This window comes from Diprion similis, chromosome 4 (genome assembly GCF_021155765.1).
Source record: "Diprion similis isolate iyDipSimi1 chromosome 4, iyDipSimi1.1, whole genome shotgun sequence".
Taxonomy (NCBI): Eukaryota; Metazoa; Arthropoda; class Insecta; order Hymenoptera; family Diprionidae; genus Diprion; species Diprion similis.
In genome coordinates, this window is record NC_060108.1 from 25,307,957 (window position 1) to 25,328,697 (window position 20,741).

General features: G+C 42.5%; 3 protein-coding genes across 3 annotated transcripts in view; 1 reads left to right on the forward strand and 2 right to left on the reverse strand.

Moving 5' to 3' along the window:
• Positions 1–1,364: 1,364 nt before the first annotated feature.
• LOC124405770 (ragulator complex protein LAMTOR2 homolog) lies at positions 1,365–2,529 on the reverse strand. Its single transcript, XM_046880945.1, has 3 exons — positions 2,340–2,529; positions 1,944–2,106; positions 1,365–1,606 (listed from the first exon to the last, which is right to left on the reverse strand). The coding sequence occupies exons 1-3, from the start codon at positions 2,405–2,407 to the stop codon at positions 1,457–1,459; spliced, it is 381 nt and encodes a 126-aa protein (XP_046736901.1). The 5' UTR covers positions 2,408–2,529; the 3' UTR covers positions 1,365–1,456.
• Positions 2,530–3,114: 585 nt separating this feature from the next.
• On the reverse strand, positions 3,115–5,762 carry LOC124405947 (radial spoke head protein 6 homolog A). The gene is made up of 11 exons (XM_046881216.1): positions 5,644–5,762; positions 5,372–5,561; positions 5,072–5,274; positions 4,898–4,985; positions 4,562–4,801; positions 4,377–4,499; positions 4,128–4,281; positions 3,863–4,014; positions 3,577–3,803; positions 3,289–3,479; positions 3,115–3,182 (listed from the first exon to the last, which is right to left on the reverse strand). The coding sequence occupies exons 1-11, from the start codon at positions 5,760–5,762 to the stop codon at positions 3,115–3,117; spliced, it is 1,755 nt and encodes a 584-aa protein (XP_046737172.1).
• Positions 5,763–8,109: 2,347 nt separating this feature from the next.
• The window catches only part of LOC124405948 (papilin), a 69,096-nt gene continuing 56,464 nt past the window's right edge, over positions 8,110–20,741 (forward strand). The window contains exon 1 of the mRNA XM_046881217.1: positions 8,110–8,341. Within this exon, the coding sequence (XP_046737173.1) occupies positions 8,322–8,341 (20 nt within the window). The 5' untranslated portion in view covers positions 8,110–8,321. The remainder of the gene's footprint in view (positions 8,342–20,741) is intronic.

Here is a 20,741-nt window from a genome sequence, read left to right on the forward strand (position 1 = left end):
GGAAATTTATGATTAATAAATTAATAATAAACCCCATCATAGATGTTTTGTTTTAATTTCTTTTCTTCTTTGTTTATTTACACATCGTTCAAGTTTTGAGTTAATCATTATTGGCAAATTTCGTAAACCAAGTAACTTTCTAATCTTGCTCGCCAACCTACTGTTAAAATTCCTCATTAAAAAATTGGTGCCGATTATTTTGATTATATATTTTTATATCTTTGATTATATATTATCAATTCTTGAGAATGTTCGTTACAGTGTAATGTATGAAAAAAAAACTTCATAACAACATGTCAATATTCATGTTAGTAATCAGTCAACGATGTATGAATAGATTAATTGTGAATGTGTATAGTTATCTTCGATAGATAAAAATCCTAGACAATTTATGTAGCGTCTTGTAGATAGTAAGGCGAAAAACAGAAGTTTGGATCATTCAGTCTTTCGTTAACACATTGGAATAACGTTTCAAAGATGGTATCGATAAATCGATGCATACATATATACATGATATATATTAATAAGTACACACGTATGAGTATTTGGACATGTGAAAAAAATTTGTACTTTCATAGGCGAATTTCTAAATCAATTTTATACGTGTATTAAATTTTCGTTTAGAGATAAGAATTAGGATAATTAGCCTGCGACTAAATTACATGTAAATTAGTACATCACAATGAAATACATTTTCTGTTTTGTATTAAATTTAGAATTAATAAAAACTTGCACAATATCTCAATATGAGTATAACGTAAATTATGTATCATCCCCTAGAAATATAATTTTCTAACGTGCTAAAAATATTTAGACAAATGCACGTACAGATTAGGGTTTCGACAGTGTTTATTCAATTTTCTTAATGTTTTTTTTTTTTTTTATGAAATATACGAAATTATAACGAATAGCAATCATGGAGCATTATTGATATCGTTCTATTCTATACATACAAAAACGTTTTTTAAAATAAACAAACTTTTCATTTTGAAATCGTACGTGTTCCCTCATTTATAATTATTGTAAATTATAATTATCTTACAATCATATTATACCTGTGCAATGATATTATACATTGATATTAAAAAGAAGATGCAATACACGATGAAAATAATATACTCTGTACCATAGGAGTGAAAGAAATAAGATAATTGAATAAAACTTGCTGAAATTCTAAAATGAATAGAAAACGGTAATAATAATTATACAACTGACGTTGAGTAGTGAGAAAATTTCAAACTGACGATGTATTGACAAAACTTTAAAACTCAATGATTTCTTTATAAATATAATATATTGTTTGGTATGTACAGGCGGAATTACAAATTACGAAATCTGATGAAAAAATCGTAATAACAATATCAATAATAATAAAAGAATTAATAATAGTAGAATAACAGGATGAGAGTGAAAGAGTATTACACTCTTGTTAATCAATTACTTCAATTTTCCTTCATCATGGCATACTGGCTATCGTTTTCAACGGCTGATCCAGGTACTTAGCAAGAGCTTGTGCCTTTTCTCGGAGAAGTCCAAATCCCACATTTTTTCTAGCGTAGAGACAGAGTAGCAGATTTGCCACTTCTGTTACAACGACCTTACCCTCCTGAAAGATAATTCTTTTACTCAATACACTGCTATGCAACAAACAATACAAATTCAAAATCACTAACAACTGGTTGAGAATACATTTAACAACTTGTTTCAATCAGGTAGCAATTCGAAGTATTGAAAAAGCTAAGGAAAGAAAATCAGGGAGAATAAGGTCAGCAAAGTTTTCTGCACTGGGTATCCTAGACAATTATTTATGAAATACAAGTTTCGACACATTGATGTGAAAAGAAAGAACGCTGTGGTAAAACAAGAGTTTTAATCTATGCTGAAATAATATTTAAAGAAAAGAAAGGGAAGAACAGTTTGCGAAAGATTATACAATTGATCACCATGCAGTCCATCAGGACAAACTGCAGTTCATCCTCCTTGAAGGCGTTACGACCATTCTTTTCATAAGCGGACCAAATGTTGCTCGTTATCGCTGCAGTGACCCTGGCATCTTTATCCCCATATCCGCTGTAGGCAAGAAGTCCTCCGTCCCTGCTGAGTAGCCTAAATTTACGTAACAAAAGTGGAGATGTAATACGATGAACAGGTCATCGCTCAAAAGCTTGTACACACTAAAAGTTTCACCTAATCAGCACATTTGCCACGTCAATCTCAGTTAATCATTCGGCCATTGGCATAATATGGCTATTTGAGAGATTTATTATTGGCCGAAGATTGATTCGTATCCAGAAATTTATAGGTTAACTTTACTGTTTATCAGTTTTTTTCATACTCACAGTGTGTTTTCAACGCCCCCTGTATTCGCCTGGCTGAGAACTTGCGTAAGTGCTTTTGGTTTTAACATTGTTTATATCCTTTCAAAGCGTTCTTTCGATATTATTTGCACAACAAATATCACGTTTGACAGTTCACAGGCTGAGTCAACGGACTCTTGCTTGGGTTGCGTGGAAGAGCTTCGCTTGTTCGTATAGCAGCCTCTTTTTTCTGACAGTTTATCGAACTCGTTTCACCGCCCGGATTTCGATAGCTCGAATTTCGATACAATTATCGAAGCTAACGGTTATCGCCGGGTTTAAAAGCTTGAAAGACATCTTGTTTTCGAAAAATCAATGTTCGTTCAAAGATCACAAATCGTAATTCTTGCAGCAATACGACGCTTACAATTTTAAACGTTTATTCGTTAAATCACTTTGAGAATTCAGATTCACTCACAATATGATTCGTATATGTGGATAAAAATTTCAAACGGATTGAGTTGAATTGAATTCTCAAATTGAAATCATTTGTTCGCGGCGTGGTTTTTTTTTTTTTTGTCAATGTACGTACTATACGGAATATAAATCGCGATTGAATTTTTTTAACATACCCATGAATTCTCGATTGTGCATCTTCAATTTCATAGGGATTCAACGGAAAATTTTAAATTAGGAAGAATTCGACATCCGTATATGTATTACTTGTTCTGAGAGACGCGTATATTTGCACTGCAGATAAAACACGGTGTATTTGTTTAAAATTCGAGTTTTCATTACACCTGTATTAATTCCTCTCCTAATCTTCGTCTTCGTCTTCCTCATCTTCGTCGGGCGACGCTTCCCCAAGTAACTCCTCTTCCTCTCCTGATCAAATGGTAGAGCAAAAAATATAGAAAGTTTGAATATATCGCTTAAAACTTAGGCTAACCATATCTCAAAAATTATTAAAAACAAGACGATCGCGATTTACCCATGGGGGGAAGATCTGGGGCCGGCAAGTGAGCAATACGCCATTCTTCTTCCTGTTCAAAAGTTGGATCTTGAACCTCCATCACTTCTGGTCCAATTTTGTATTGATCTTGCACAACTGGCATATTCGGTGGCGTGTAATTGTACGCAGTAAACTTATGCCCCCAGCCGATGTACAAATTAGCAAATTTTCTATCGGATGTTGCAAATTGTCATAAATTATATTCATTCTTTGATTGCCTTGTTTTTTTCACCTCATAAATATTGTTACCACAGATTCAACGCTCACTTTCCAGTTGCGAATGCAAAAGCTCCCGGCCAAAGATTTGACCGAACAATGGCGACAGCCAAGTCAGGTTGAATCAAGGAAGACTGCCTCACTGTCCAGGCTGGAATTGCATCTAAAGATGCATCTTCCGACAGAGGAGTCAAGAGGGGAGGACCAACTTCCTTCTGCTCTGCTTCAGGAGCCCCTTCATCGTCCTCGTTCTCTTCTTCTTCTTCCGCAAATTCTTCCTGCAACAGCGCCAGAGTTCGATTAAATAGATATACAGTTTTTCTTGGGCATATTTCACCTCATCTTCTTCCGCAGCATTTGGATTCAACCACGTGGTTCGACCCTGTTTCAGAATATGCTGTCTGTGGTGACACCAGTTCGACATTGTAGGGTCAATCAGGTCCTTCAATGGCAGGGGATCGTAGTGAGGATTTTCCGAAATATTATCGCCTGGAAATCAGACGAAAGTCGTTTTCTGCACTTAATTCAGGATAAAATCCTAAACGCAATATTCTCCGAGTATCCAATAATAAGTCTGTTTATAAATTGACATCCATAGTTACCGAGTCCTTCTTCCTCTTCACCGATCTCTTCCTCTTCATCGCCACCGAAATTGTACCATCCAATTGGTGATATCGAAGTAGCAGCGGTGATGCGAGCGATTTGAGCTCGTAAATAATTTTTCTCGGTTCCCGGAAACGGAGGAAAGGTGTAAATCTGTTACAGTCGATTAATTCGAATATCAAAATCGACCTGCGCCTTAACAAGAATAATATTTACTTCGAAAAATATCATCCCGCAAAAATAAGTACCGGTGTTTCAAGATTTCCCGTAAAAGAACGGACCATCAATCGCGCAGCAATTATTTGCTGAGCAGTTACCGTCGGCAGTTCAACCCACTCATCAAGTCCAGGTGACGTCGATACAAAGTACGTCTATTCGTGAGAGAAAGGGAATGACAAAAAATAATTGACATCTTCTCGCAGTCAAGGATTACCTTTTTGTTCAAACCAGTCCCGCTCCTTTCCGAAGGGATTTCCGGCGGTGGTTTCCAGTGGGCCTCAGGCAACGGCGGGAAATTCAAAACGAGGTGTTTCTCTTCGACGGTTGTTTTATTCGACTGCATCTCCGTGGCTAAAACTGCGTCCACAGCCTCTTTCGTAGCCTCGTCTTGATTCTCATTCACCGTTTCGGATTCATCTTTATCGCGCACCGTTTGCTCTGCAGCTTCCGATTCCTGGAGCAAAACACGATCATGAATGAACAATAGCGAGTGGCTTTTAATTGCTAGCTTGTATTGACATAAACTTCGCTGACGAAGAGAATTTCACACCTCTATTCGACGGTTGATCTCCTCTTCCTGAAGGTCCGCTTCCACAACCCAATAACTCTTCGGCCTACCGAGTATTTTTCCCCAAAATCTGAGAACCGGAAGTGCAAACTCAGGTCAGTTTTATTCGCTGAAATTAGACTGCCACGATGATTTTATCCACACTCCGAGACTTGCCGGACATTTTCTATAGGGTTGCTCGCCATGAGCTTGCGGATCGACAGGTTCAGGATCACCATTTCAGCTCGTGGCAATCCCACTCCGGTCTGTTCGAAGTAATAAAGCAGGTCCAGCATGTTCGGCTTCCTCCGCTTTGTCTCGTCCTCTTCATCGTCTCCTGCAGGATCTTCCTCGCCATTTTTCGATGTCTGAACCGGCTGCTCGGGAGAGAATTTTTTAGGTGAATTGTGCATGCAAAATTGGGACAAAGTTTGCCCCCCAAACAGTGGCGTTTTGTCGAGAAATCACGGAACAGACCCGAAACAACTCGATCAGCTTTTTCGCGTCCTGATATTGAGCCGGAGGGACGTAAAGGTCGCGAAGATGGTCCTTCTTGCTCCGGAATCGATCCTCCTTGAGCTGTCGACTGTACTGTTCAAAAATGTCAACGGCATTCTTGGGCCTCTCGGCGAGGATCTTATTGAGAACGTCGGTGAGGTGATCGTACCTGTAAAATCAGTGATTGCCTCACTTCGAATAGCTTTGCTAAAAGAATGGCTATAAATGAAAACGCGGACGTGAAAACTCACAGGCTGTCTCCAGACTCGGGGCTGTGCTTTTGAAGGAACTTTTTTGCTCGCCTAATGTCGTGCTCCACACAGGGCAAATCGGCCGGCGGAACTTCCTCGATGTTGTAACTAAACGCCATCTTTTCAGGTGTTCAACCGCTCTTCACGTCATCGATTGCGATCCTGGCAGCACAGAAGTTGCGAAAAAAGTGACAAATTTGGAGTAATTAAACATGGGATCACCTTTGTGCAATTATATGACAGATGTTTTAGCGATGCTCTGATCGTTAGTGACCGGAAGCCATTGAGACGTGACAGAATTCATACCTAAATGACAATTGAAGCGGTCAAAACTGCACATGATGAACAGAAGAAGAATCAATAAATTTACAAACTATTTTTCCTAATGCTGATTAAAGAGTTTATTTTGATTCAATCACCTTCATACTTTGATGATTGATTGAGTTGAACGAGTTTTCTATCTTTGGATCGAGGAAGTTTTTGTTCCAGAGGCGAAAATGGTATATCCTGAAACTAGATAGAAGAACTATGTTGCACGTGTAGTAGCGAATTTTAATCTAGTATTCGTCACGCTAGTTATTAGATTCAAGGTCCTCCGATCGAAATTCGGCCCACGCTATTTCCCCTAATTAGCTATTGCAGCGGAAAATTATCTTCCGCCCTAATTAATATAACGAAGCTGAAATTATAAATATGACGAGAGCCTCCCACTAGTGATTTCCTGCCGAGCCTGCGATCTATTAAATTATCGTTTCTAGATGAATAACAAGAAGAAAGAAAATGTCATGTGATTGTGAAAAAGTCCATGGTTATTTACCGAACTCTATAAGTTTACACGACCATCGGGGTAAAAAAGTGTCTGACAAAAACTTAAGTTTTACTCGATGATTTGATTTCGGTACTGTATTCGCGAAAGTCTTATTCCGCGAACTTAGGCAGCTGAATTTTTCTGGAACTCGATACCAAAGATTACACATTTATACATGTATATGTATGATTGTATATGCATAAACAGTTATTTAATATCGTTGCGCAATACTGACTATGAATGAGCAACCGGGTGAATGTCGTGTATTTATGAATCAAAATAGAATTGAATAATGTCCGAACGAAAAGATGACACACGCGTTTGTCGCTTCCTATCGTATCGCTTCACATCCTGAAGCACGTCGGTATCGGATGGCCCAAATACAAACGTTGCCTCGAGGCTATTCGCCGTTTCCTCCGACGCCCACTGTGTTAACACAATTCTTTATTCACTATCTATCGCCTCAGCCCTGCTCATTTTGCGATCGATTCATCGTCCGGAACTAGTTTTTTTTCCTGTTAATTTTTATTCCTCTTCTTGTCGCTTCGTTATGTGTTTAGGTTCCCTTTTTTTGCATCGCCAGGGTATCGCAAACAGCGGTATCGTGGCGCAGGAGGAACGCGAATAGTCAACTTATTTCTTGTTCATTTGGCGGTGTGGAAAATCCAGTAAATTTTAAAGAATTAAATTCACCAAAAAGATATTTTTTAAATTCGTAGATACGGCTATAACAAGAATTTACTTCAACCTTCGAATTACTTTGAAACGATCACTACAAATTATGTAATTTGTATTCACTGCGAGATGTAACTATTTTTTGTGATCGATATCCTTTGGTTTTCGCGTAAAGTTATGCCATTATTATATGCATTTCAGTTGATTAATTCATTAATTGAATCATTATAGGGTCTCAATATCGATCCTTCGATTGACTATAAAATCAATTAGTACGAGAGCAAGAATGAAAATTGAATGAAATGAAGCTCGCTCCAAACGTTCACATTGTGTAATTGCCAAAATGAACGCCCCCAAAGATAAGGTTGTCGCATTATGTTTAACGAGGAATTTATAATCCCCCGACGTAATTTTTTCCCGGTAGATCGTCCCGTGAGGATTGAATGCTTTTTCGTCGTACGAACATGTACAAATTATATCAATTAACGGTATAACATTCAGAATGAAAATGAGACAAAATAAATTTTTCTGCGTAAAAAAAAGTCGGATGCGGAGGAAAAATACGAGGCCTTCGTTAACCCTCGAGGAAGCGGTATTTTAAAAGATTGCTCTCGTCCTTCTCGACGATTCATCATTCTCCTTCCATCCTGCAAGTCCTTCAACCCGCACCAAAGCACCTGCCCCAGGACTCGGGATGAACGCTTGTATTCGGCCGTCTGTTGCTAAAGACTTTTGGGGAAAGATTTTCGCGCGTATCCTTTCCCCTCCTCGAGGGATGTTCACGGATTTCCAAAGTCAGAAGGAATTCCTCGTTGTTTCTGCGCCGGGGCTTCGAGGCTGGGCGTCGGAAGTTCCTGGCTATGAATGACCGACAACGCCGACCCCCCACCCCGACGCCATCTCCATCGGGGGTCGCTTCTCTCTCCGTATCTCTGGCCCTGCTCTGCATCTTCCGTTTAGTTACTCGTGAGTTGCCACACGGGCATCAACCGCGCTGTGGTTTCTTGCCTTGCAGAGTTTGTTCGAGTTCCGTGCGCACCATCACGCACGCGCTTCGTTCCTCCAGGACTCTCTCGAGAGACCGGCACTGAACATCAGACTCGAATTAAAACGATCAAAATCAAAATCCGCCGAACCTGGGACCGGAAGGATACGGATAAGGACACCAGAGGACCGGTGTCCAGAGGTTTTCGCCATGGATCGCCGACGCGATTGGTGAGTAGATTTTTCACTCCGATCTTAAATGACTTTTGGAATACGGATTCCTTTTAATGTAGTTCAAATTTCCCGCGCTCCTGGTCAGCGTCTATATCGCTTAATTCGTTTTTACTTACCTAATTCATCATCAATTCATTCACGATTCCGACTCGTGACCGATCTCGTGCATCGTACAGAACCGGTTAAATCGATTCCACGAAGATTCGGAGACATTGACGTTTCTCCAATCTAAAGAGTGATTAGTTTGATGAACCGCGTTGAGAGGATTTCGTTCTTTACCGTGAACAAGGCTTTAGTCTTAAATTACCTCTTCTAAGTAGTCAAAGCCGGACCAATACCCATGCATATTGACACAGCAATCACTCCCGATTCTCGGGCACTCGGTCCTGTCACCCGTTAATTAGAAATTCAAATGCCGATAGAGTTGAATCCCGAGTTTGGAGAATCGAGACCCGAACTCTGGAGCAATTATTTCTCCCCTAGATCATCCCCTAGATCATGATTCAATTCTACACTCTCGCTTTCGACTTGATCGATATTTCGAGCACGATATCGCAAGTTTTTGCACGTTCTTCGCGGAGGGAATCCTAGAAAGCCAGTCGGATGCGGTACTCGTGCAGCATCCGGCTGATCGTGAGACGAAGAATTTGAGAGGAGTAGCGCACGGTGGCTGCGAGGCTTCAGTCAGTGTTCGACTCCCGTCCGAGACGGAGTGCGTTGTTACAGCCGAAAACGATCGAGTGTGCCGGCTTGCCGGAGGGAAAAGACTTCGAGGAGAGAATTTCGGCAGAACCTCAACTGCAGCGAGGACTCCCTTGTCCAGGTCCCGGGCCCTTCGATTCCGGCACTGAGCGACATGCCTGCCTCGAACACGCGGTCAGTCGATCTCATCTTCTTATCATCCTTAAGCTGCATCCTTAAGCTGCAGCTCTTAGGACCAGAATTTTACTAACAATAAGACCTATCAGATGTCCTTTCTCTCTCTCTCGGTCTTATCACGATCGAGCTATTAAATTTGATGATAAGACCTCGCATGGACGAAGCTTGCGAAGCGTGTGACGGATTCATCTGTCAAAACATTCTCGCGTTCGGAAAATACTTCACATTTTCTCACAATCCCTGCAAGTCTTTGTTAGGGTGACTCGCTTTGCGGGGGGTAAAATATACCGAATTTCTACATTTCTGCACGCATCCGGTGATCGAAACGCACTTATTATACGAGTTGAAATAACAATAAAAAAAAAAACAGTGTCATGTGATTTAAGATTTACACTAATTGATAGATTTTCATGAATAAAATTTTTAGAACTCGTACTAGAATATCTACATCACTCTATAATTAATTTTAAAAAGCGCGGGAACCGAACGAGTTGTACAAAATAGTTTTTCTCCAAAAGCGTCACTCGGTCTGATTTCCGAATAACCGAAGCATTCGGTTAACCGGATTTTATGCCTTCGATGAACACTCGCAACTGATCTTTGTCAAAATGTTGTCGTCTAAAAAATCTAGGGCTTTGGTTTCACTGCCGAACATTTTAAAAAGAAAGGCGAAATAAAAAATCAATTAGAAAAATATAGGCGAAGAGAATAAAAAGTAGGAAAAATAAATATCGCATGCTTATAGTTTACGCGCTGGTTTCATTTCTGCCTTTTTGATACGATGACGTTTTTCGCAATTAATATACCTGCCCTTCGGGATACATTCAGATGTCGTATTAATACCTGCGTATAACGCTGCGTGTATATTTCACCGGTGATTTAGCGTTACAACTCTGTGCTACACCTGTTTTACACAAAGGGTTATTGTTGCGAGCTTTCATCTCTTTGAATCCATGTTCTAAAAAAAAAGGGGGGGGAGAGGGGGGAGCGCATGGGAGATAAAGGAATAAAAAATTCCTGCAACTTATCCCGAGCTTGGCAGGACAATGCATGGCTTATGTTAATAGCCACGGCCCTCGCGTGGCTATTCCTCGTCCTTACTTCTGGTCATAGTAAGTGTATTTAGATAGTAAAATTGAGCTAAACTTGCCCTTGGGAGTGCCCACGACGCTTATGCATAACGAACGAAGGCCGGTCAAGGCTGCGCGACTAATCGGTACCATTTGGTGACCAATCGTCGGTGTCGACCGGAAACTGTGGTCATCGATCGTCGATCAGGCTCGTAAAACATCTTCGGCAATGCCACTCAACTCCTAGGCACTAAATTTAAACACACGAAGTTTGTCACTCGGTACATTTTAATACGCAGATCATTCGCTGTTTATTTTTTATATATATTTGTTGCCTGACGTACTTACAAACAGAAAGAGAGATAAAAATAGAGAGAGAGAGGAAAAGAGTTAAAATCGGTTGGAATTTCCTAGAATTCAGTCACGCCGCATCGTTTTTAATAGAAATTATATTATCCATTTTGAGTAACTGGTAGCAACAATTTTGATTCGCGAAATTTGTAAAAAGTTGGATTTTCGTCTCTTCAATATCGAAATTCCTTTCAAGATTGCTGACGAGTATGAAGCCGATTACTATAAATATTATAATCGTCACCAAAAAACCATTACACTGGAAAATTTCGTTCTCAGACTGAAAGAACACGGCATGGCAGCTGCATTATCAAGCCTCGTCGAGTCTTGCACATCGTCTGACGGATTTATAAATCCCTCCGCTTTTGTCTTTCGGTACTAAATTTCACCGCTTTGATCCTGGGACACAGGTTCTTCATTCTCTCGTCACACCGTGCAGAGCCTTACACATAACTATACAGTATACAAAGGAGAGTCGTAAGCCCCGAGGACTATCAATCCCAGACGTGTAAAAAGAATGAAAAAAATTGCAATTCTCTCAGCGGACGATTTTCAGATTTCACTGCAATCACTGCAATCGTCTTTGTCTTCCGTGATATTCAGACTGAACACGAATCCTCGAGTTTCTCACCCTCAGGGTATGTTTTTCCTGGCGTCTCCCGTTTTTGTCACACGTCCTAATCCCACTTCCGCCCTCTTCCTTTCCCTGAGATTCTAATGCGCAGTCTAACGAACGAACGACTGGCTCATCTGATCCAAGCAGAATTATTTATCAACTCCTCGGCATAATCAGCAGCGATTGTCACTTTGGTAGCGTCCATTCCTTCGAATAACGTCGGCACACCATGGTGCCGAGTAAACCAGCTCCGTTCCTGTAGCGATATGATATTTCATGGGCTATTTCAAAGCGCAAGAGAATAAGCGTCTATTTCCGTAACGCGGTGCCGACGACGCTCCTTCGATGCGGTTTAGGACACCGAGTTTCTGCTCCTGAAAATCTTGCTCAATTCTCAACGCGATTTATGTATCCTTGCAATATATGACACCAAATTAGCACTCTCGAGCCGGGGTTAACGGCGGAGAACCACTGCTCGTGGAGGGTTGACGATTAGCGTGAGTTAATGAGGGACCCTGTGTTCGTTGGGATGAAGCTTTGAAGAAGCCGACTGGGTTTATAAACCGTTCACCGAGTGTATGTAACCGTTTTCCGGGCCTTCGAAGCTCTCTACCGCATATAGTCCGCTGCTAGTTAACCGTAATCGGGATGCGTAGACGTAGCACAGATTGTAGTGCCCAACTATGCGTCTCATTAAAACGTCGAAGGAGCGAAAGGACTCCACTAAAATTCGACTGGAACGGAATAGCTCAGTTGGGACGGTTTGTCCCGAGGGAATAGTTGTAGAAAATTATTTATAGCCTACCATGATTTTCAAATCGATTCATTCGTTATTCAACTTGCAAAATTGAAATAGCGAAGCAAATTATTACCAAGGCACGATTCGGCGATGGCTGTTCTCCGAATCGAAATTTCATCGTCACGTGACATTGATCAATGTACATACCGATGACATGACACGGACACTAATGTTTTTGATTCTATTCACGTCGAGTGGAAACGCCCGCGATGTAAAACTCGCCTTTCGCGCATCATTTTAGCGACGATCCGAGTCCATGGTGACGTCGGCGACGTCACATCACCGTCGCCAGACGCCCACATCACCCCCTCCGTCAAGGGTGAGGGAAACCGACTGTGGCAACCTGTTGCTTCGACTTTTCTCGTCTCCCTCGGCAGCCAGACGCCTGTCTCGTCTCCGTCTCGCTCCGACTTCTGGAGTCCGAATGACGTCGCCTTCCTCGTTACTCGAACCGAGGTGCTGAGCTCCTGCTCCCGGAAGGCCTCAGACGACGTCCTCTCTTTCAATCTCGTGCCAAGCGTTGGTTAAATTTCTCTTTCTTTTTCACCCAGTGACACGTGGGTTTGGCGTCCTCTTCGAATCTCGACGTTCAGTCTGCCGCCTCCACAGGATACTGAAACCTTGATCATCATTTTTGTCTAATAGAAAAGCGCGCCGAACGTTCTCGTCTCTGTCCCACCAGCCTCATCCTTGGATCCTTATCGCTCACACCAGAGCCTGGAGTGCAGCTGGCGATGTCAAGGGTCCACATTTTGGGCCAATACACAGGCTGTGTTTTATTTTCATTAATTAAAATCCACAGTTATCTCGGAACCGAGCGATGCAATAGGGCCGCAAATAATCTCCGTGGTATCGGCTTAATTCGTTACCATGGAACTGCACAAGCAATCTATCCGGCGAAATTAATTTTAATAACCTTGATCTTGCTGGAGAGGAACACTCTCGGTCTCTGTTCCGTCATGAACAGCCACACCGTAGTGTGGTCCTCTCGATTTGCGCCCGCGGCATTACATCCGCTATGCGATTCACTCCTTGGGTCCATGTCCCATAAATCATATTTAACTGTCGCGGGCGGCGAAGATCTTTCGCGATCGTAAACGGCAAGGGATGCGAATTCGCTCTTAGCAAACTCATCTTCGCACCGTTGCCGCTGCTGCATGTAGAAGTCTCTATACCTAAAGTCAAGGGCCAGATTGTCGTCGAGTTCTTTTCTCAAAATTACATTTTCTCCTTCCGGCCTGTGATCCTTGGCTCGAATTAACGTCCAAGAGAACGCTTCGCAAGCTCGGCATTCCTCTTTATGCTCTGAAATTATTCCGGCACCTTCAACAATCAGCTGCCCACATTCCCCACCATAGAGCTTCCTCTAATTATCACCATTATTTGGAACAATTCCGTACGCGGGAATTAGAATGAGCGAATCAGGGAGGCTCGGAATTCCGTTTCAAGCGCACAGTCGAATTAAATTGGGGCTAAACTTTGAGGGTCGAGATTGATTGCAGCGGTAAACTATGCAAACAAAAAAAAAAAAAAAAAAAAATACGGGGGAAAAGATGGACGAGATGCTAGGAATCGGGTGCGCTCACGTGGTGATGGCCACAGGTATACCATCCGTATCCTCAAGCGCCTGATCCTGCTCTCCAGCAGGTTCGACCTGGACCGACTAGGCGCTCGTTATGTCCGTTCCATTAATTTTCTATTCAAAGATTTGGAGTCGCCCACGATTATGTCGCTCGTGACGATTCTATCGAGTGTGTAAGCAGCAGAAGTATAGCTGTTGTGAGTAGAATTCCTAAGCTTTTAGAGCTCTGCTTTCTATTTATTTTTTTATTTTTCGCGGATGATCGTTGTTATTTGTTATTTTTTATTCTCAGCCGTTCAAGCACGTCCGCGTTTACACCACGGAAGGAAATTCTGCGGTTATGAGCTATGATGATAAAATCTACTGAAATTCCTGTACCCTGAGATGAGAATCAATGACCCATAGCCTGCAACATTTTGCGGCAAAACCTCCCGCTGCGGGCTGCAATTGCGGTTTGGTAACCGCAGCATCATGCCTCGGCCAATGAGACTGTCTGGGACCACAACTTGGGGGATTACCTCCCAGCTCTCAGCTCTTGGTAATCTCAGTAAAAAGTAAAGAGCTTTCGAGGCGCTGATGGGTTCGAGTAAGGGTGTGTAGGAGCGTTTCGATTCTTGTTCGATTACCAGGAGACTCGGCCTGGATCTTGGAGAACAAAAACAAAAATTGGAAATCGGTCCAGATGTGTTCTAAGAAACGCCGCGACTGCGAATCAGTTAAGGGTGGTAAGATTATTGCGAGAATAGTGATATAAAAAATATCAATCCCGTTTTTAATATAAGTATAAAAGCTAAATTGTTTTATAATTTTTATCCACTGAGTTCTTTTTTTTTTTTTTTTTCATTATTCAACTTGATGAAACAGCGTTTTTTTCTTCTTTTCAACACGGATATATTTAGCGCTATTATACATTACACACGATATACCGTCAGTGACGAAACATCGCACGCTTTGTATACAAGCGTAAAAATATAATCTACGTAGCGTCGAAACGTAGGTATAATAAGACACGTACCTACACACATGGTTCATAAAGAATATAGTACGATTGGACAAACAACGTGATGAACAATGTGCGCGCATGACGCAATTATAGATATATACACATGCATGTGCTGAAATTCTTATCACGGTTGAAACGAAGTTGATTATACAAATTTTATCACCACGTGCAAACATTGGGTCCAAAGTAAGTAATCAGAGGATCGAGATTCTAGATTCCCCGACTGAAACGCCAAGTGGTCGAGTTTTTTTCCTCATTTTTTGCGATAATGTTTCTATTTCAATACCATGGGATGGTTGGACCCAAACCCCGTCTTTGACGACGAACCTCCGTTCGTACAGAATACGAGTATAACGGTACTCGATACGCCTTCTCGGTTTCTTTTATCTATCTGACTGGAAAATGCCTTCATAATTCAAGTCAGCTTGCGTATCGTTTATCCCCAAGAGTCTCCACCTACGAATAGGTGTCGTATAATATCTCACAGATCCGAAAAGCTTCAGGCTACCAAGTCCGAGGTGCCCGAGAGCCGCAGACGGCGGATACTAGTCGCTAGATAAATCCCGTCATCGCGTAAGGAATGCTCAGCTCCCCCGAATAAACGTCGGAGAAACATATCCTTAGACCGAAAAGATCTTCGTCGAGGCGAAGCCAAGGCGGACCGACGACTGCCTGGTATGGCTATAAGGAACGTATGGACCCGACCGATAGAAACCGGCGGTTGTACTTTGTCCCAGTGGTTCTCAATTTCATTGAAACAGGAACGAAATTATTACTTACGAGTAATAATCTCTCATCTGACGTAAAAAAAAAAAAAAAAAAAACAAAGAAAAAAAATTAATTCGAAAATTCTAGAAAAGTAGACCAGAACTTTTGTTTTACATGGATAAACGTTACTTGAAAAAAAATATCGCAGATAAATTTGAAAGTGAAATTAATTGATGATCGGTAGAAGCAATGATTTGTTGGTTTTTTTTTTCTTTTTTTTTTTTTTTTTTCTTTCTTTGTTATCTTATGCCTAACGTCTTTTTTCTTTACCTTGATGAAATTCGAGCGAGTTTACAGATGCGGAAGAGAAGATAGCGCCGGTTATCTCTGTCCCATGAATTCGATATCACGCGGGAAACTTGTAGGTATCTAAACTGTAGTACATAATTAGTTTCGCTCGAGTTGACATGATTTTGGTGCCGGCGTTTTTGCACTGCAATCCGGGAGGATTACCCGATTTGGGTAATTGTTTCTTGCCTGTAATCCTCGGGTAATTTACAATAGATACGCGATTGCATTAGATCATCTAGACGTTATCTACGATGTGTGAAGAAGCTGACTGCGAGTTTTTTTGATGTAACGAACACTAACGTTTGCATGAAATGATTAGAAGACGAATGATCATCTAAAAACGTCGAGGAGTTTAAACAGGAAGACAACCTAGTGACTCACTTAGCTGTGTAAGACGACTGTAAGACTGAAGGTTTTAAGTTCTGCAAAGTGATTAAACAAGCGAATCACTGTCAGTCCCCGTTAATTGGCCCATTGTCAAAACGTCGTGAACCTGATTTTCCATTTTCATTTCATTACCGGCACACTTCGAAGACGTAGGTAGATATTATCAGGCGTAAACCGACACCGCCCAGCTCCTCGAGATGTTGGACAGTAAGACCTGCTCCCTTCGGAATGCTAAGGATCCCATTATCCACCGACTTCTCACGTGTCACCCTTTCATCCCCAGGGCTAACCCTTCCGCCTGTCGGCATTATTGTACTTGTTATTATTATCAGTCGCGTTATTCTTCTCCTGCATACTGATCCGTCGATTATTGAGGCTTACAGAGTTACTCGCGCAATCATCTCGCCACCCCATCGCACCCAGAATGCATCGTGATCACCAAATTGCGCGGAGAAGGTGCAGAGCTCGAATGCTTTGGAAACGACTTTTCGACCTTTGCCTGGAATCGTAGTGAAACGGTTTTTTCCACCTCCACGTCGCGTAGGCATTGATCATGCGATCGGTCTCGCTTTGGGGTTGTGAAGATGCACAATCCACTTATGTAAATCTCTTTTAATGCTCGACGGCGAGTTTTGAGAGCCCGTCTTTAGGACCGCACACCTCATTTCTTTCCCTTTCTCTTGCTTCCCTCGCCTTAGGCGGTGGGAGTTGAATTATTTCGAAACTGGTTTATACCGGGATAATTGATCAAAAGGAATTACAGGTCCTAATATTGTTCAGGACATATTTATAACCGAGTTTGAATCGGTTCGAAATTCATGTAAGAAACTCACTTGTATAGTCGAGAATTACAGGCGGATAAAACGGATGAACAAGCTGAATGAGGAGAATGTGTATACTCGAATATCTAGCCTGCGTTTCTAAATCCAGTCCGTAGAATTCGGTTCTTTGAGGGAGCCCAGCGCCCAGTTATTGCATACCTTCCGCATACGTTGCTCCATTCGCTGGACGCTGCACCAAACCTAGTAGTATATATCGTGTGCAAGAGAGTTAGTTTACATTCTTCCACGTGCCAGCGATTTTTAGGTCATCCCCGTTATTTTTGACCATACGCATATCACGGTCCCACAAGGAATTATGGGTTTTTGGCGAAAACACCCTGCGTAAAGCGTTAAACAAACTAACAATCAGCAATTCAAGAAAGAAAAGTCCAATGGCGTATCACGTAAGTTTTGAAACGCTTTCCACAGTCGTGGTAAAACAACGAAATAATCAACGTCAATGGAGAAACAGCTTCTAGGTATCTTATTTTGGAAAACCGACGATTGACTGTATCCAAGTCCCAGGACCAGGTTGACAAGGAGACGGAAGGGTACTTTACATCAATACCCCGAAGCTTGAAGCTGGCATTTAAAAAAATTTATAATACTGGGTACGAACCATGGATTCAGGTTTTAGGTATCGACCCTTCAGGCGGCCTCGTGCATATCATATCCACTTATCAGGCAGTAGGTGTACGGAATTAACGAGGTAATTAGATCCATGTGTAACCTATGAATCCAGTCCAGAGACGCTCTTCCATCGACTTCTTTGCCCGTCCCGATCGTTTGTGGGTTGTGCACGTGGGCGTGATTGAATATTAGGTCCAAAATGAAGGATGGGGTGGTCCGTTGGGCTCGTCTTCTAGCCGGGTTTAAAAATAGAGGATCTCTTTTCAGGTGAAATATAATCCGGTCATCGGTGTTCCCTTAACCCATTGAATAATCAGAACGTGGACTGAGCAGCTACTGCTGGTGTCCTTTTCCTTGGTCCTAATTATAGGTATACGCGATACCTTACTGTTTCCCCGCCTGATTGACGAGGGTAACGACGTCTTCGATGAGAAGTTATCTATCATGCACCTTCATGAGATGATCCGACTTCAGAATAACCTGCACTGAGTTTCTACGTGATAAAAATTGACGAGCTTGATCTCAAGGCTCGGAACTGATCCTCCAAAACCGATTCAGGAACGCCCAATGACAAGGAGAATATTACCAATCGGTTTCATCCAGCTCGTAGGTCTTCCTGATCAATTTCGAAGCAGTTCCGTTTCCTCTTAAGCTGACCGATTGAGTCGACTACCGGATTAGATTTCGATTAATCTATCAGATCGACAATTGGACAATAGCTTACGTCGAGTCGGAGCAGGAGTTGCACAACGTTTGACAAGTTTCAAACTCAGACCAGCATTGAGTCTCGTAGGCATGAATTGAGCTCGCTCGAGCTTTGCTTTGAAAGAGCCTGTTGCTCAATAGAATGGGAACACACGGGCACCTGCACGGTTAGAAACAAAAACTCGTCGCTTTTCAGCCAGTCTCAAAAGCCGGGGATTTATGAGAGGTTCGAGATCAGAGTCCGTTCAATGCTCAACCCTGGTCATGCTAATTACCCAACCGCAGCTATGCTCTCACAGTAAATATGTGCCTATACACGACTCGATACTTCGGAATTGACTCGCAGGACGATATCGCGTCTTTTATAACGAGGGTGGTAATGGAGTCGGGCGACCGGAAGTCTGTTCAAACTTGTTTGAAGAGTGATAACGAGAGAAATGACAAACTTGACCCACATAACTAGACAGGTGGCACATCTCGAGGCGTGATGCAAGTTTTCTGTAAACCTCTAAGTCAATGGCTTGACCTCATGAATTACAACTCACTGCAACTTAGCACTTCCAACGTACCGTTAAGCGGGCGTTAACAGCCTCCGTGGCACCGATGGATGGAATGGTGCATTTTGAACAAGAGGAAGAATGAGAGGAGACGAATGTCTTTGCCTCGAGCACATCCACATGGCATTTCGATGCCCGTTTGAAATTTGAATAACACCGGTCACGCCGCTGCAGGTAATCAAAAGACACGGGTACCAGTGTCCCAATGGTTACATACATATGGGCTTGGATGAAATCAGCCGACCCGCGCTGTCTGCAATAAATTTTTAACACTGCACGTCGTTTTTCACGGCTATATTAACGTCGAATATCTTACGAAGGGTGCAGCGGTGTTACAAGTATCCTATCCACGTGGACGAGAAGCAGCGCCGGACGCCTTCTGCTTACGCTCATGCTAAACTGGGCAAATAAACAGTCGTGTCCCTCGCCCAGACTAGCGAGAATTCAACGGAGAGTAAGAGACTCGCCATTTTCAGGTTCCAAGAAACTCGGTTCGGCGACGGGTTTTTACCCATTTCAAATAATACACTGTTCGTGGAGACTGAAACCGGGCTTTGAATCACCGGAAGACGAATTATCTGCGACCTAAAATTTGCCCTGATTACTTCCCGCCAATCAATTTCCAAGCAAAGGCGATAATTCGGTTTCCTGAAACCGTTTCATCGAAGAGCGTCTTCTGAAAAATGACCGCAGGTTTGAGCTCGGATGCTGCAGACTGGGTGGTCCCGATGCGTCATGCGTCGAAAATAAAGAACAGCGAAAAAAAAGGGAAGAAATACTGTGACAAATTCACCCGACCGGCACACTTCCACTTGCTCGTATAGCACGAGCCACTGTAATTTGGATGGGCCGGTGCAGGAGTTAGGAATGAATTGTGTTCAGGGTGGCGGCCATAACGGGCCGGGGATGAACAAGTCTTATTGTCAGACCGCAGAAAGGAAAGAGGGAGATGTAAGAGGATTTCGCACCTGTAGCGGCAATTTGTCCCTTTTCCCAGGGTTCGCTGAAGGGCGAATAATAAAACGCAGGAGCTGTGGCTCTGCAGGATCCATTGAGCAGAACCATTCTTGACGGTGTATTTGAACGGAGGTTTGTTTGCCAAAAACAGTTTGCTCGTCTCGTCACACAACGTCAGTTCGCGGATTCGTAGCAGCTGTTTGCAGTATAGACGCGGTCAAACACAAAGGACAGCTTTTAGGTTGCGTAGTCTAATCAAAGACCGATAATTCCTCGAACACAGCTCAGGACAAACTTTTTCAAAGTGATTATACCGCGTGTTAATGATCACGGACGGATTTGATGAGTCTAGAAATGATTCGCAAGATCTTGCGACGGTCTGTTATGCGAATTCTGCAAAGTTGGATTTCGGGAAACGCTGCTGGCCGTAAAATGGATAATGTGATCCATGTGACCAGAGGCTACTTTTCCCTCAAGGTCTTTCGACGCATATGCTGCTCAACCATCAGCAGGTCTGACAATACATTCGTTACGCGTTGTCCTCATCTTATACCCAGAAGGCAGGCTTGTGTGAATTTGAGGTCTCTTTAGGGCTGCGAGGAAGAAGAAGAAGAAGAAGAAGAAGAAGAAGAAGAAGAAGAAGCAGGTATGAGATGCGGCATGCGAACGTATAATTTTCGACAGTCACCCGATGCGTGCCGCGTCCGTAGTTATTTGTTTGCTGAGTTTTCCGGCCCACAAATTGGTTCCTGTTCTCGGTGGTCCCATCATCCTAAGCCAACAAATGTCTGCGCAAGAATGAAGATTAGGAGAGATTATTTTTCCGACATTCAAAACTTCACTTCTTGCTCAACTCGATCGTCCGATTGGCCGCATGACAGCGAAAGAGAGAGTGACAAAGAGAGGCAGGGAACGAGGGAGATAGAGAAAAGACAGTATCTTACTTACCCAAGAACACAACTCGAAAGATCGTAGGCCCAT